Source organism: Crotalus tigris, unplaced genomic scaffold (assembly GCF_016545835.1).
Source record: "Crotalus tigris isolate CLP2741 ecotype Arizona unplaced genomic scaffold, ASM1654583v1 scf7180000020588.15403103151:6194809, whole genome shotgun sequence".
Lineage (NCBI taxonomy): Eukaryota > Metazoa > Chordata > Lepidosauria > Squamata > Viperidae > Crotalus > Crotalus tigris.
The window spans coordinates 3,663,953-3,681,081 of record NW_024098092.1 but is presented as its reverse complement, the minus strand read 5'-3'; the positions used below and the strand labels follow the sequence as shown (position 1 = coordinate 3,681,081).

Here is a 17,129-nt window from a genome sequence, read left to right as displayed (position 1 = left end):
TGTATATATTTGCTTCTGGGCTATACTGCAACTCTCCTCCCATGTTGCGTTTTATTCTCCTCTTCTCTCCCCCCCCTTTGCCCCCCCCTCAGGTGTCTTAGCCGGCCACGATAACCGTGTCAGTTGCTTAGGAGTGACTGACGATGGCATGGCGGTGGCAACAGGATCGTGGGACAGCTTCCTCAAGATCTGGAACTGAGGCCTGTAGGTACCCATTCCCACGCTCCCCTTGCCCGACGCAGCGGGCGGGCCAGAATCTGCTTCCATCTTTATACTTTAAAGCGGATTACGGGGTTGGGGGGGCAGACCAGTTCATTGGCTTCCTTTTTTTTGAAGAAGAAGAGAGCAATGGAGTTGAGCCTAATCCTTGCCTGATCTACCTCTAGGGGCAGAGAAACCATCATTGTTATCCAATGATCATCAGGGGTTTCTGCATGCTAGTTTAAGGGATGCTCAGTCCGGAGCAGGTGATAAACTGCTCCTTGTCTGTTTCTCTGCCCTGTGCTTGAGCCATCGGGGGGGGGGGGGGCTCATTTCCCTCCCTTGCCAAACCCAGTACAGGTAGTCCTCGACTTACAACGGTTTGCTTAGTGACTGTTCAAAGTCACAACACCACTGGGGGGGAAAAAAGCGTCTTGTGACCATGTCCCACGACCCTTTGCAGCATCCCTGGGGTCATGTGATCCAAATCCGGCCGCGTGATAACTGGCACGTGGAGCAGGGTCCCTGGGATCACGTGATCCCTTTTTCTGAGACGCAAACTCAGTGGGGGAAGCCAGAGCGTGTTGCTAACTTAACCACAGTGGGGCAAGGAAGAAGGCCATAAAGTGGAGCAAAACCCACTTCTCGCTTAGCAACAGAAACTTTGAGCTCAGACTACTTATAATATATATATATATATATATATATATATATATATATTATATATATATATATATATAATATATATATATATATATATATATATATACACACACCAATGGCTTTGCTTCCAGGATCTAACCAAGGTTTGTTTGTTTTCTCTCTCTTTGTGTGTATTCTCTGGCAGGACAGTCCGTGAACTCCCCACTGATCGGAAGAATTTTTTCCCCCAACGGTTGAAAGTTTAAAATAATGTATCCAACTCAATATACTAACTTGGATCTCCCCCCCCCCGCCTCTCTCTTTCCCCTACCCCCTTCCTCCCCCACCACCAAAGGCAAGATCTTTTTCACGTCTCTCTCGTTCGGCCGAAGCAAAAGAGCACAATTCTCTCTCAGAGAGCACCCCGCGGTTGTTACACACCAAGTGAATAGCAAAAGAGATCAAAATTGTGCATTCCATTGGGGACCACGTTTTTATTTTACTTTATTTTTTTAGTTCGGTTTGTCTAGAGAGAAACAAACAAACAAACAAACAAACTTAAAAAGAAATCACACGCTCGTGTAAGCATGCCGGGGCAAAACTTAAAGCGAACTAAACGATGATAGATAAATAAGGAAAACAAAACAAGCTTGTGAAGCAAGATAAACCTTTTACGTTTCACTGTAGTTTAAAAAAGAATGGCAAATCGTATTGACTTTATGGGTTACGGTGGGAAGGCTTCGTGTTAATCTTTTCAAAACTTAGAAGCCGCGTTCGTAGCAAGATGGATATATCCCCGTTTTGTTTTGGGGTTTTTTTTTGGTCCATGTTTCCATTTCCTTTCCCCCTTTTGTTCAATTTTATTTTTTTTTTCCTTTTTTTTAAAAAACAAAACAAAAATGCAGTTGGCTTTTTATGGTCCAACTTTGAGCCAAGAGAATGGAGTCCCAAACCAGATTTTTTTTTTCTGGGCTTGTTAATGCTGTAAATTTATTCCCTGGGTTTTCTTTTATTTTTCTTTTGCTTCTTTTTAAAAAATTTTTTTCCTGTCTTAATGTCACAAATTGTTGCACAAATATTGCATATATATGATAATGTTAAGAAGATAACCAAGCACACTCTGTACATGGTATTGAATGTTTTTTTAAAAACAAACAACTTTTCACTTCTATGGGTAACAAAAAAAAAATTATGTTCCCTCTTTCTATTTTTCCTAGCCCCAATCTCGCCTCGCTGGGCATTTTTCATTTCCTACCTGTTTTGTTTGATTTATTAACGCCGAAGACCATCCCATAATCTCAATAAACAACTGGATTTGGTGGACTGGGGTTTCAGGAGCAGGGCTGGGAGGGAAAAAAAAAAAAACAACCAACCAACCAATGGAACCCTTGGCTAGGTCTGAAGCAAGATCCAAATTGATTTATTATTTTTTTAATGAAAAACACGACCTGAGATTTTTTTTCTAAATTAAACAATTATGATGGAAAGGGGGGGGGGAGAAGCGTTTGGGATTTGCCAATTGGGGCTGGATTACTCTTAGAATCGCATGCTGTAGAAACGCTGAAGTGCATAATAAAACTAAGACGTCCTTCTCTTGTTTTTTTTTTTTTTTTTTTCGAGAAATAACCTAATCCTTTTTTTTTCTTTTCTTTTTTTTTTAAAAAAAAAGAGAAAGCAAGCAAGCAGCTTGTAACCATTGCTGATATTCTTTACTGCCGCTACTGGGATGCATAAAACGGAATCAACCGAAGAATGAAAAGTCTCCAGACTTTTGCACATCTGGAAATAGGGTGATACTCGTTATTTTTAATACGTTTTTTCCCCTATTCCTTCTCTCTCCCCCCCCCAAAAAAAACATTGAAAGCAATGTTTGAACACTCAACACTCAATTAAGCCCTTTTTCTGGCTTTGCATTTTGAAAGTTGACAAGCCTTGGGGACAGCAAATGGTTTGGATAAACTTTTCAATTCTTCCTCTCCTCCTAACCTGCCTCCCCCCCTTTTTTTTGCAGCAGCAGCAGTGATTTTTAAATCCATTTCCTTTTCACTCTCTTGCGTTTCCCCCCCCCCCCCGCGACATTCTGTACAAAATGTGCTGTAATCGTGCATTTTTATTATTATTATTATTATTTTTTAGGCCTGGATTTGGCATCTTGAATTTTGGGATATTTTTTTTTTGATTTTTTTAATCACCCTCTTTCCTCTTCCCTCGCCCTTCCCCCCCACCCTCCCCTTGAGATAAGTCTCTGTAGAGCTTCCTCTGCACCCTCTGTATCCTTCACTTTTTTTGTATTTAATTTTAAAAGTCGGTGTACTTCAAGAAAGCTGGATGCCAGATAGATCCTATATTAAAATGTACTGTTATTTAAGATGTAATAAAGCAGTTTGACATGAACGGCTGGCGGGCCTTCGTGGTTTTTGCTGGAATCCGAACCTGCATTTTGGGTTTTTCCTGCTTCGCAAAGTATGGCTGAGTGGCCTGGTTCCTCCAGTTTATAGGCCATAAACCATGGATTGCTACCACTGCAGAGCTTCCAGGACACACTAAGCCAAAACCAACTGGGTTTAGATGAAATGTGATCGGTAAGCATAATTCATTTTTTTTTGTGTGTTTGGATTGCACAACACACAATGGCCCAGCACAGAATAAGCTTGGAACTATGTTCTATATCCCAAAGTACAGAGGAGCTATTATTGATGTTTATTAGCCTGTGTCTTAGCAGGTTGTGTGAACTAACCCATCTTGGGACCCTATCTGGAAGCTGGTGTGTGATGTAGGTTTTATCTGTAATTGGATCATTATATACATGTTCTATAATCTGTAATGTCTGATGGTAGTTTTATAATTAGAATTGTGATCCCTCTACCCACTAAACTAGCCTTGAATTCTCTTTGTTTAAAGCCAAGCCACTGAGAAGTGTGGAGAGCAGGCCCTAAATCGTGCAAAAATAAAATAGGCTTATGCTCGTGGACTGGTGATTACGACGTTCTTATTTTTTTTTAAAGCTGTCTGCAAAGAGGATTTCCCACTAGGTTCTTGCCGTCTCAACGTCTCGGTTTAAAATCATTCACGTTTGTGTTTGTTTAAACACACGAACCCGGCTTCATGGCTAATTGCACAGGCCTGGAGCCTGCTAGGTGAGGATGATGGGTGCTGATATCCCACACCTTGAAGGAGACAACGACGGGGAAAAGACACGTTTGCTGTACCACTCGTGCAGACATTGGCTATCTTGGCAAAGGCCCTGGAAAACTGAAAAGGATTTCCCAAACTCCAAAATGTGGGGCTTGTGTGTTGATGCATTCGTACATGCCCACCGAACTCAATTCAGATAATCAGGTTTGGGAAATGCTTGAGCAGAAGAACAACAACAAAAAGGTAAAGTGATCCTGGAATAGGGCATGGCTGGTTGGCTGGAAGAAGAGCAAAAATCAAAATATTTATAAAAGCTACTTTTCTCCCATCGAAAGAGGGGAAAACAGGGAACTTGACTCCTTCTTTCTCTGCCAAGGCAAGATGCAAACCCATCCCCAGGCCTTGATAGTTGGAATCGGCTCCAAAATGAACTGGCTTCTCTTTGGTGCAAAAATCCCAGCCTTTTTTCAGTGGCTGGAGTGGTGGCATCGCTGTTGTGGTCCCGGGAAGTCTCAGTGGCAGCCAAGCCGAGAAAGAAGCTAGCCAGGAAGTGGGGTAGGAGGGCTGGCTCTGATCCAGGATGAGTCATCCCTGCTTTCAGAAGGAATTATGTTTGCTTATTCAAACCGCTCTCTGTCCAGTAGCTTTTCGTAACCGTTATTTTTTTTTTAATGGTTTTGAGTCGCGAGGGAAACCAATGGAAAAACAAGGTAAAAGAGGTGATGGGTGATTTGACAGACGCATTTTCCTGCCTCGCCAACTGGGGATCGCTTGGTGGTCTCCTGTCCAGCTTGAACTCTTGATTAGCTTCTGGGTCCACACAAAGTTGGCAACGTGCCTCCTCTTATTTATATTAAGACATTTTACATGCCAAGCTCACTTCTGGGCGTTGACAAGCTCGACACGTCCTTTTTTTCCACACTTCTGCATTAGATTTTTTAAAAACAAGGAAACTTCACATGCTGGCTTATGGGGGGGGGGGCATGTAGAGAGTTACCATTGACCAATGAAATCTATCTGAAAAAAATAAAATCCATCTTTTGTTTTGTTAAGTTACTCTGCCTAAGTCTAAAAATGCCCTTACCTGTTTGATCCACTAGAGGGAACCGTTTCAACACTTAGCTTTCTTCAAAGGACTGAATGGAAGAATTTTGCAAACCAAAAATAATCTTGCATCTTTTGTTTATTTTCTATTTTCTCTCTGCAATGAGGCTGCCAAGACTGAAAATGGCCATAATCATCCTCATTTCTCCAAGGTACACATTAGGCGGAACAGATAACTGGTTGTAAATGAGGTGAGCTGTTAAATGGCAGACAAAATGGAAAACCTCCAGAAAAAAATAATGAGATAAAAACCACTTTGGGAAGGAAAAAAAACAACCAGAAATTTGAATTGGGATCCAAAGTAGTGGGGAGGGACTGCTAGGGTCCCTTCCCTCTTTAATTCATTTTTAGTAGATATCTGTAGGTATTCAACTATCAAATAAATAAATCATCCTTTGGGCAAATCCTGTGGTTATTTCACAGGCAGCTGGGGTGGTTTAGCATTATATTTGATTCTTGCAGCCAATAATTAAATTATTTAGTAAAGAAATAAGTACAAGAGGACTAGCGATCTATTTTGCAATGGGGGCTAAAACTAGCAAATTAATTAGCAAGCAAGTTCTTTCTGATTGACATGACCTTAAGATAAGGGCTATTGAGGAAAATCAGATTTATTATTTGCTCATTTTAGAAGAGACAACAGTTAGGGGTAGATTTTATTTGTCAGTTCTTCCAGTCTTTGTGGGCTTCCAAGCTTGGGGAAAAAAAGAGCCTTTTTTCTCTCTCTCAGTTCCAAATGCTTTCGAGAACACCCAGTGCTCTCTGCCAGCTGGGGCTTACAGGTATAAATATAGCTGTAGATGAAAAGAATATTAATGTACAAAACAGGCAAAGGAGAACAAAGGCTTATTGATGTTCAATGCATGTGCAAATTCCTAGTCATCTGGACCTGATGGCTGACGGATGAAAACTGCACTGATTAAATTAATAGGGGAAATAAACACAATTTGTTAGCCAGAGTTTTATTTGTAGAGCTCAATCTGCAGCAGAGATTCTGTCTGAAGTATCAGCCATCTTTGCCTAAACTTTCAAAGTCTGGAGTCTGGTAGACTTTCGGATATTTTGTGAATTTTTGAAAAAAGAGGGTTTTTTTTCCCTTTATGCATTTTTTGACCTCTTTTCATCCTAAGAAATTTTTATATTCATGCAATCGTGGTTTGGAGCGGAAAATGTAAAATGCAGCTTTGTATTTGACAGTGGCCTTGCTACATCATTTAACAAAATAAAATTCAATTTATTCAGTCAACTGGCCGAGTTTTTGTCACTGACAGCATATGAATAGCGCAAATAAATGAGTGCAAATAAATGAGCGCTATATATATATTTTAAAAAAGCAAAGGGGAAATCAGTGCACTGATAAAGTTGCCAGAGATCTGTGGCAAAAAATGGATCAGAAGCACTTCATCTTTGCTTCTTAGGACCTTAAAGGGCACCAGGTTCATCCAATCCAGCCAGTCCTCAACTCACGACCGCAATGGAGCCTGTCGATATTTCTGTTCCTAAGCAAGACAGTGGTTAGGTTGATTTTACAACCTCTGCCACAGCTGTTAAATGAATCACTCCACCGCCTCTGAAGTTTCACCATGGTACCCTGGGGATGCTGCAAGGGTCATCGGTGAGAAACACATCACGTGCTGTTGTCATTCTGAACAGTCACTAAACGAGCCGTTGTTAAGTCGAGGACGACCTATAATGCCCCTTTATTTGCCCTGGGGCTTAGAAGCCAGGAGGCATAGCTCAAGAGGGAAAAGCCAGAGGTAGCCAACCCTGGGCTCTTTTGTGCCTCGTGGACTTCAACTCCCAGAATTCCTGAGCCCGCCATGCTGGCTCAGGAATTCTGGGAGTTGCAGTCCACGAGGCACAAAAGAGCCAGGCTTGCGAAAAGCGATGCGGAGGGAAGAGGAAATGACCCCATGCTGGCATAACTTCCCCCGTTAAAAGTCTGTTTGCTCTTTTTCACACGGGGCAGATATTAACCCAGGATGCCGAAAAGAAACTGATTTATCCGGGGAAGATTTCCACCGCTCTCCTCGCTGTCTGCCTCCCTTGTCCAGCCTGGCAAGGCAACAAGGGACCCGTGACGCAACGCCGCGCGCCTCTCTAGCCTTTTCCAGCTCTTGAGGCCATCCGGCCGGCGCCAACGCGCAGGCGCGGCGCCTTCCCTCACGGAGAGCAGGAGGAGGAGGGCGCTGAGGCGGGCCGAGGGCGGAGAATGGGGGCGGTGCGTGGCGGGATCCGCGGCTGCGGCCGCCCTCGGCCGGATTCGCTGGCCTGGAAGCGCCCGCGGCGAGCAGCAGCAGCGGCGGCGTCGACGGCGACGACCTCAACGGCGGCGGCGGCGGGAGGCCTGTGAGGCCCACCGCGGAGGCGCTCGGACGGAGGGGAGCGGCGGAGGAGGGGCCTGGCGCGAGGGTGAGTGACGTCAGCGGGAGGGGCGGGGCCAGATGGGAAAAAAAAGGAAGGGGACGCTCGCCAGTTCGCCAACCTGGTGCCCACGGTCCCCCTCCCCATCTGGTGCCCCTCCAGGGACGCTGGACCACAACTCCCATCATCCACCTAACCCATACCAGGCTTTTACCCCCCCCCCCCCCAAGGGGATCATCCTGCCCATCATTGCGTGGCTGGGGTGTTTTACACACACACACCCACACAAACACACACACACAACCCGCCTCCTTATTTTCCACCTTTGCTGGGCTCTTTGTGGGTCTGTTTCTTTATTGCAGCAACGCAACTCCAAACCTGCTGGGCTGGTTAATGGTTCAGCCAACCACGATCTCTGGGATTAATTCAGTCACCCATTCAAGGTGTTATGTAAATGCCGCCTTTTCCAACCGGGATGGCATCAACTGTGTGTGTGTGTGTTCTTAGGACATTTGATTGCGTTATAATTCCAACTTTCTTACAGCCTGCTTCCAAATGCACCCAATTATAACGTAATAATAATTGATATTTATTTATTTATTTATTTATGAGACTTATATACCGCTTTAAGTGCAAGCACTCTCTAAGCGGTGTACACCAGTAAGCAATGTATATATATATTTACATTGCCCCCAACAATCTGGGTCTGATCAATCTGATATCCCCAAAGGTGCTTTTTTCCAAAAGGCAACTGGACTTTCTTGGGGTTTTTTCTTTCTTTCTTTTTTCTTTGAAAACCTTTCGCTTGTGAACGGAAGAAGCTTCTTGGATAAGAAGTGAAACGTTTTCAAAGGAAAAAGGAAAACTCAGACAGTCCAGTTGTCTTTTGGAAAGAATGCACCTTCGGGGCAATCAGGATCTGAATGATTGAGAATCTCTATAAACAATAATAATAATCGATACCTCAAATTCTTCAGATCCTTGGGAAGGACTTAATAGGTGGATAAAAATGCCAAATCCAGTCTAAACATCTGTCAGACTGTGCAACAGACCGTAGTAAATAACATAAGGATATAAATAAAATAGTGGGTTTCCAGAAAAGTGGGGGCCATGATCGGAGAGCTGCCCAAAGTCTGTCTTCCTTGGCAACTATTTGCTTGTAATTGTGGTGCATTTAATAACTGGTTCTAACCACTGTTTGTTTCATTGCTTACAAAACAACGGATTTTCTTGGAAGCGTGTCAAATTTTCTTTGTTGTTTTGATGCTGGAAATGCAATCTAATCATTTTTGGCTCTTTTGTTTAGCGCTGGAATTTTTGCAGAAAGAATGAGAAGGATACCTTAAAGTCACAGTCCAATAAATAGGATAACACAACAGCTACATGAATAGATTCACAAAAGAACCAAAAGTGAGCTGTTACTTTGTTAAAAGTATCCTCTTGAATTGATGGGCCCTTGACTGGAGCTTGTGTAGGTAGCTTGCAATTTCATAGTACAGTATTGTGAAAAAAAAAATAACTATTAAGTGGAATCTTGTTGAGCTGGTCATTTTGCGAACCAGGTAGGAATCGTGTCACGGTATATGTTTCACCCTTGGTAGATGGTGAATAAAATCGGCAAGGCTAAATCTAACAAATCCATAATTTCAAAGCCAGTGGGAGCAAGGCTGTTGAAAAAGTATAATGTTTGTTGTGTGTAGGGGTGGTGAACCGCTTGGAGCTAAGCCATTGTCCAACCATAAAGTTACTCATTCCTTGGGGGACACTCAGAGTAAGGGCCTCCTTTTTCAAAATGTTTACAAACCAGGCAAGATAAGTTAATCGTACATTGTACTGGCTTCCTGCATGGCTGAGAGCCATAACATCATTTGCTTTGGGCTGTTAGACTCTTCGTACATCTCATCGATTGTAGCTTGAAAACCAGGATTTCTAACTTAGGTTGCACCAGCCTAGCCAATTCCTGGTTATTCAGTAAATGGAAGCTAATCCAAGTGGCTCGGCTTAACCAGACCATTGCCTTGGTTTTAAACGTGATTCAAGTCACATGCTTTCCACCTTCCTCCTCTGAGTCTGTTAAGTTTAGAAATGTCTTTAAGCAACTTTGAAATCCCGTTCTTCATTCCAACCATCCTTTTGCGGGTTTTTTTTCCGAGCGGTGCACGAAAAGTAACATAAATAAGAATCCACCTTATTTGGAGAAGGGACGTTTCGGTCTTGCAGTTTCCTGTTTTCCGCTTCTCGGCAAGGAAAGATTTTGCAACTGGAACTAGAGTGAAGAAATTCTTCAGTCCTCTCTGCACATTTATTTACTGTTCTGTAGTTCAAATTATAAACGGTAATACGACGCAGGCAGGCATGGCAGAATGGCTGTGATAAAAACCAACGACTGATTCATTTTTTTTTTTTTTTTAGTATTGTTGGATGATCTTGGTTTTATCACTGTATGAATCAATCGTATCCCACTGGATATGTTTCACATGGGTGGGTAAACTAACCAGAGGGGAAAAAAGGCCTCACTAGATTAGATTAGATAACCTTTATTGTCATTTTTTTTCCCTGCGGGCACAGCGACACCCATTAAAAATGAAATTTAGTTGCTTGCTCTCAAGTGTACACATACATAACGCACATTTAAAACATACTATATACAACATATGTACAGACCTACACCCTTACATATAAGTAACCTATAAATATTAGTCACTGCCCATCTTGTGTCCACTAGACTCTTGAACCCAGGATCTTGGTCTGGTACTTGCAGACAAGCCAGGATTTTGCAGTCAACCAGGATCTGATATAAGCCTGGGAAGAAATCAGTTGATGTCTAGATGATTTTGATATCTACCATCTACCCAGGCAGCCAGCAATCATGCTGATTCAGGCGGATTGGAATTGTCGTCTGGAGAAATTGCCAAGTTGCGGAAATCGGGTTTAAACATTCCGACGGTCAGTAAACGAATTGTGGCACGTCGAAAACTATCTGTATATAAAATTGGGCCGTTCCTGAACAGATTACGGAGAACGCCATAAAGAAAGTAGAAAGTGAATTTTCTGCCTGCAGACTTTTCAGCCAGTAAATAATAAAATGGCTGTGCATTCATCTGTAGAGGGGCTTGAAATGATTAGGACGCAGAGGAAAATTGGCCAAAATTAAAATGGCCTGTTCTCCAGTTATCGCATCTTTTCTCTGCCTGAGAGAGGGAGAAAAAATAGAACTGAATGGTATAGGGCTGTATGTATGCCTCTTTTACAAATTGTATAAACGATGAATAAACTTCATTTGCAAAAAAAAAAAAAAAAAGTGGCAAAATCAAGTGCCCGTTTGTTGTTCTTCTCTGAATGTCTCTTTGTTTCCTCCTGGTGTGAGAATTCAAGCAATTTCTTAAAGGTATGATTCAGAAGACAGTGTCTGCCAGGCTATTTTTGTGGCCCATTGACAATGGCGTTAGTGTGGCCAAAGCAGTGTGTGAACCGATCAAGGAGGGAAGCAAACTGGAACTAAGGAGAAACTTCCTGACAGTGAGAACAATTAACCAGTAGAACGACCTGCCTCCAGAAGCGGTGAATGCTCCAACACTGGAAGTGTTTTAAGAAGAGAACTGGATATTCATTTGTCTGAAATGGTGTAGGATTTCCTGCCTGAGCAGGGGTTTGGACTAGATGACCTCCAAGGTCCCTTCCATCTTTATTATTGTTGTTGTTGTTATTATTATTATTATTACCAGCCAACTGGGGTTAAACTGCCAGGCTTGTACAGGTAGTCTTCACCCTTCAAAGTTACAACGGCACTGAAACAAGTGACTTACAATCGTTTTTCACACTTAATGACGGTTACAGCTTCCTGGTCACATGATTAAAATTCAGATGCTTGGCAACTGACTCATACTTATGACGGTTGCACCATCAGGGATCATGCGATTCCCCTTTTGAGATAATAATAATAATAATAATAATAATAATAATAATAATAATAATAATAATAATAATAATGATGATGATGATGATGTTGGAAGGGACCTTGGAGGTCATCTAGTCCAACCCCCTGCTCAGGCAGGAAACCCTATACCATTTCAGACAAATAATTGTCCAATCTCTTCTTTAAAACTTCCAGTGTTGGAACACCCACAACTTCTGGAGGGAAGTCGTTCCACTGATTAATTGTTCTCACTGTCAGGAAATTTCTCCTTAGTTCTAGGTTGTTTCTCTCCTTGATTAGTTTCCATCCATTGCTTCTTGTCCTTCTGAGAAGTAAAGTCAATGGGGAAGCCAGAATCCGTGGACAACCAGGTTATTAACAACTTAACATCTACACTGATTCACTTAACAAATGTCACAAGTAAGGTGGTGAAATGGGGCACAACTTCCTTAACAAATGTCTCACTTAAACTCTTAATGGTCTAACCTGTGTACAAAATACTTGAATTAAACAAAAGAACAAAAAAATAAATGTTTGACCCGCTGAGTTCTCATTTCAAAAAATTGACTCAGCTAATACGTTTTACCAAGACGTTAAAGAATATAACCACCGTTGTTCCAATAGGCCGTTAGCAGTTTCATTCATCAATGAATTGGATACAGAATTGGCAAATACTAACATGGACAAATATGGATCTGTTGACCTGAGCTGGAAACGTACAATGGACCCAGTAATTTTGAAATGATCCATTGAAAAGGGTGGAGGATGGAAGAAAGTAAATATTGATTTATTTTGTTGTTCTCTTTATGGATACTTGGTATATTCTACTATTGCGCAGTGGGACTTTACTTCCTCATAAGCTATGGGTCTCCACCCAACCGGGAATTTTACGCTGCTTTTTTTTTTTTGGTAGACTTTCTTCCTCAAAGCGTTCACAAGACTAGCTCGCTTTAGAGTGGGACACAGGTGAAATTGAAGCAGTTCAGGAAGGGGGCTGTCTCAAGTGCTAAAGTCACAAAAGAATGCCAGTCTCCAGGTGTGTCAGAACACTGTAGGGTCCCACATTTCTTTGGGACCACCGTGCTCGTTGAAAAGTCAGACATTTGATATCATTTAATATTTTAATGATTGAGCCTTGCAGGTCAAAAACATTCCAGCTACTGTAACGTCTTCAAAATATTAATAAAAAAAATAACACTTGTTAGCTAATGTTGTAAATCCTCCATCCCCTTTTGCACACTTGGGTGATGTGTTTGTGCCTGGCACTAATCAATAGTGGGGCCATCGGGGAGGTTTTGATTAGCACCATATGGAGGCCCAGCTGTTAGGGTTTACACACCATGGTTTATGTTTTGGCTCGGGGTGAAGTCAGCCGGTTGTGACTTATTCCCCAAATCACAAAGCCTGCAAGAAAACAACCAAGCTCTAGAGCACGAAGGTCCCCCTTATCTGAAGGCTGCTTAACAAGAAATTAACCTTGGTCTTGGGTGTCTTGAAATCAAAATATTCCTTTCTGACTTCTCTGCATTCATATTTCCTTTTCCCTCCTTATAATGTCTTGTATATCAGCTAAATTGGGTGAACCATTCTGGGTATTGGATAAAAGCAGAAACCTGCCCCCAAATTGTCATTTTTGTTGTCACTGAAGAATTAGGGAACTTTTGGAGGTGGCAATGTCTTAAGATGAGAGGGTGGTTGGCAAAAAAAAGTCTCCATGGGTTTTTTTTTCTTCCAAATTTCTGATCTTTCAACACTATTCTGACTTGTTTTCTTTTCTCTTTTTTTTTACTGGCTCTGATTTTAAAGGCCAGCACTGATTCATTGGAGGCTTTGCAGTCACGGTTGGTAATGAGGACATGGCTAGCCAGCTTAGACTTCTGGAAAGGCAGATTAGAAATACACACCAGTACATAAATGCACCCAGAAGCCAAATTGTGGGTTTGCCGGATCTTTGAACCCGACGATAATTATAAATTGTCCATTTTTTCCCCTCCCCTCTTTTCCCCCACCAAGTTCCTTCTCAAAATGGAGTTGGAAGCAGAGGCTTTTGGCCCAGCCGGCGAGGACTTAAACCCCAGCACCATGTGCTACCAGTGCCCTACCTGTCAATCCGACGAGGAACGGAGCTGCATGAATGCCATGCGAGGCCGGGCAAAAACACGGAGCTTGTCTGCTTCTCCCGCCTTGGGTAGCACCAAGGAATTCAGGTACCAGTTTACAGCACGATCCTCAATCACGCAATCACGGGTGGCTTTGAATGGGGATCTCGTGTTAATAACCTGACCTGTGATTAAGCAGTCTGAATGGATCTCTCAGAGGGCGGGCCCAACCCAGATCTCACCTGATTAGTTCGTAATTGTCCCCTGATTATTATCCAGTCAGTCATCTGGTTTCTTAGGCCTTGGTGCTGAATAACCGCAGGTGTGATTGCCGTCTAAACCACACTGGTATATATATTAAACTTCTAGAAGTTTTTGCTCTGGGCTGTTGGCCTCCAAGGTTTAAGGTCCAGAGACTCCCCGTTTCAATATATATATATATATATCACAAACTGACCGTTTGGCTCCTTTCCAGATGTTTTGTTAAGTTTGTTAGGTGCTGTTTTCTAGCCAGAGTTCCGCGCCAGAAAATTGTAGCTTATCAGTAGGCAACAAATCAGGGGTATTAAACCATCATTTGACGAACAGTCCCGGCTTATGCTGAAGCTGCTAATTTGAGCTAAAACAGGCCACTGTATTTGATTGAAGACTTAATTCTTCTATAGAGAATTAGGGAAGATTGCAGTTGGGGGAAAAAAGTAAACTTCAATCAATCAATCAATCAGAATAGAACTGGAAGGGACCTTGGAGGTCATCTAGTCCAGCCCCCTGCTCAGGCAGGAAACCCTAAACCCTTCCAGACAAATGGCTGTCCAGTCTCTTTTTAAAAACCACCAGTGATGGAGCGCCCACAACTTCTGGTGGCAAGCTGCTCCACTGGTTAACTGTCCTCACTGTTAGGAAGTTTCTCCTTAATTCCAGGTTGCTTCTCTCCTGGATTAGTTTCCACCCATAGTTTCTTGTCCTGCCTTCAGGTGGTTTGGAAAATAAGGTGACCCCCCTCCTCTTCTTTGTGGCAGCCCCTCAGATACTAGAATACTGCCTGGCTTCCTTTTTTTTCTCCTTCTGTGTAGGAGATTTTTCTCACTGGAAGACAGAGGTTTTTTGTTCCTCTCTCTCTGGAATAATTTGTTTCAAATGTGTCTTCGCAGAGATTAGATGTATTGAGAACTTCCTGGCTGTGCAAATCTCCCAGGAATTTTATTGTGCAGCTCACCATTGCACTCAGGGATAAGCAAAGTATTTTGTGCCTAAATCCACTAAGGATGACCAGCTTCCCAGCCCTTCTGCTTCCCCATTGCCTGTATTGCCTGGAAAAAAACTGCTGAATATTAAGAAACAAAAACAAAAACCTTTTTTCTCTTGCCCAGATTCTGGATTAATTGCCACGAGGCTCCAAAGAAATCCTGCATACATTCTTTGTATACAGGAACAGTAGAATTGGAAGGGACCTTAGAGATCTTCTAGTCCAGCCCCCTGCCCAAACAGGAGACCCTACCTATACTATTCCAGACAAATGGCTGCCCACTCTCTCCAAAGAAGTTCACACATTCTCCTCATCCTTCAGTGGCTTAAATTGGGTTTGTGGTGAAGCCATCATGGGCTGGGCACCCTGAACTTTAAATCTCGGTTTGTAAACCTCAGTGGGGTTCTGACAACAGGGTAGGCCAAAATGAAGCACTGGCATAGCTCCATGTGTGAAGGCATCCATTTGGGGAGGAAGAAACCACTGGCAGTTTGCTTAAACCATGTTCTAAAACCCAGCTCCTCCCTCCCAAACATTTAAATCATTCTTTGCATCCCTCAAACAGTCTTTTACTGCTAGAAAAGTCCCGTTTTTCAGCACCTATTTCCCTTTGGTTTTGTTTCTTGATCACTTGGCAAACATTGGGTAAGCTGGGAAGATTTGGGCTTGTGATACCCTAATACAAACAGAGGGGCTGATGTAGATACAGGGAGCCATTAACTCTTAACATCATCCTCATCATCCTCGTGTTACTTAAGGGGATAATCCCTGGGAATTGATTGGAGTCGTGACCTAGTCCTTTTTCGCCGCTTAAAGAAGATCTGCCTTCTATATATAAGTGATAGCAGATCTTCTCCAACCGCCTCTGAACTGTCTGAGCAGAAGAGGGAAAATTAATCTGTCTTAGGGGATCTGTCGCATCAACGTTTTAGCTGGAGCCGCAGACCATTTTAAAGCAGCCTTCGAAATACTGCAGAATTACTCAGTAGCAGGTATTGATCCCTTTTTAAAAAAAATAAAATAAAATAAAAATAAAAGGAGCCTGTGAATTGATAACAGCCAGCCAGTTTGGTCTGGTGGCTAAGGCGCCTTGCAAGGAACTTAGCGACCGTGAGGTCTAGTTCCTCCTTAGCCGTGAAAGCTAGGTGGATGATTTGGAGCCAGTCCCTCACCTCCCAGGTTTTTGGGGGAAAATAGGAGGGGAAAGGTGTATGGGATATGTTCAGTGCCTTGAGTTATTTAGTAAAAGTAATCAAGGCAGGATGTACAGTGAAATAAAACAAGATAATAGTAAACTGACAACAGAGAAAGGTACTCCCTTCACAAAATGAAAGGAACACAGAGCAAAAGGGTTAGGAGGAACCTTGAAGATCATCTAGTGAGTCCCACCTCCCTGCATTATTGACTTCCAACAGGGCAGTTCAATTTTTTTTTCTTTGTTCCTCAGCCCAGAAAGCAGAAATATAAATATGAGCTTTGAGCTTTCAGACCACGGGGACGTAAAAAAAAAAAAAAAAACCTCGGCTTGAGTGCCGTCTCCATAACTAAAGAGCAGTGGTTCTCAACGTTTTTAATGCCGTGACCCCCAGCCGGTCGTAAGTCGAGGACTACTCAGCGGGTGCAGCACTGTTTGCAGAAGGGGACTTTTGGCGGGCTCAGCAAGGCAGAGACAGCCTGGACAATTCCTATTGGCTTTTGAAAGCCAATAGAATTAGACTCTATTCAAAAGAGTCTATTCTATTGGCTTTTAAAAGCCAATAGAATAAAAGGGAGCAGCACAGCTAAGGAAAAGGGGGGGGGGGAAATGGCGGACTGCGTTGTTTGGCGCCCCCCGTGCAATGGTCGTTCGACCCCAAATGGGGTCCCGACCCAGAGCAGTGGTTTTCAACCTGTGGGTCGGGACCCCATTTGGGGTCGAAGGACCATTTCACGGGGGTCGCCAAACAATGCAGTCCGCCATTTTCCCCCCCTTTTCCTTAGCTGTGCTACTCCCTTTTATTCTATTGGCTTTTGAATCAACCTTCATTAGCAGGCTCCAGGCCCCAGACCAGGTGAAAAAAAAAACATGTGTTAAGGGCCTTATGGAAGGCTAAAAGGATTACAGCCAGCCTCACCCCGGATGGGGCAGAGAGTCTTCTGTGCAGGGACCTGGGGCTTTTCTCCTAGGTCCCACCCAACAAAACTCCCTCGTCGATGAGACCCACAACCTGCCTTTTCCGCCAGATCTGGTGGGAGGGCTTGGTATAACCAGGGGGGAGATAGCCCCCCAAATATCCTGTCCCCATGCCATGTAGGACCTTCAAAGCCATAACCACCACCTTGACTTGGACAGAGCTGAGCTGTATCTTGTGTTCTCTCTGATTGCAGCAGGTGACAGGCAAAAAGATTAGGAACAGGTTAGCTTTCCTAGTCCCCTGGGGCG

General features: G+C 43.1%; 2 protein-coding genes across 4 annotated transcripts in view; both read left to right on the top strand.

Moving 5' to 3' along the window:
• Positions 1 to 3,238, top strand: part of GNB1 (G protein subunit beta 1) — a 37,151-nt gene extending 33,913 nt beyond the window's left edge. The window contains exons 10-11 of one of the 3 annotated variants that reach the window (XM_039367894.1): positions 93 to 204; positions 2,513 to 3,238. In XM_039367894.1, coding sequence (XP_039223828.1) covers positions 93 to 199 — 107 coding nt within the window. In that variant the 3' untranslated portion in view covers positions 200 to 204; positions 2,513 to 3,238. Of the gene's footprint in view, positions 1 to 92; positions 205 to 1,048 lie in introns of those variants that run through there. The other 2 variants (XM_039367892.1, XM_039367893.1) reach the window with 2 other exon arrangements.
• Positions 3,239 to 7,230: 3,992 nt separating this feature from the next.
• NADK (NAD kinase) overlaps positions 7,231 to 17,129 on the top strand; it is a 28,596-nt gene continuing 18,697 nt past the window's right edge. Inside the window, exons 1-2 of the mRNA XM_039367224.1 lie at positions 7,231 to 7,494; positions 13,376 to 13,569. Of these exons, the coding sequence (XP_039223158.1) occupies positions 13,388 to 13,569 (182 nt within the window). The 5' untranslated portion in view covers positions 7,231 to 7,494; positions 13,376 to 13,387. The remainder of the gene's footprint in view (positions 7,495 to 13,375; positions 13,570 to 17,129) is intronic.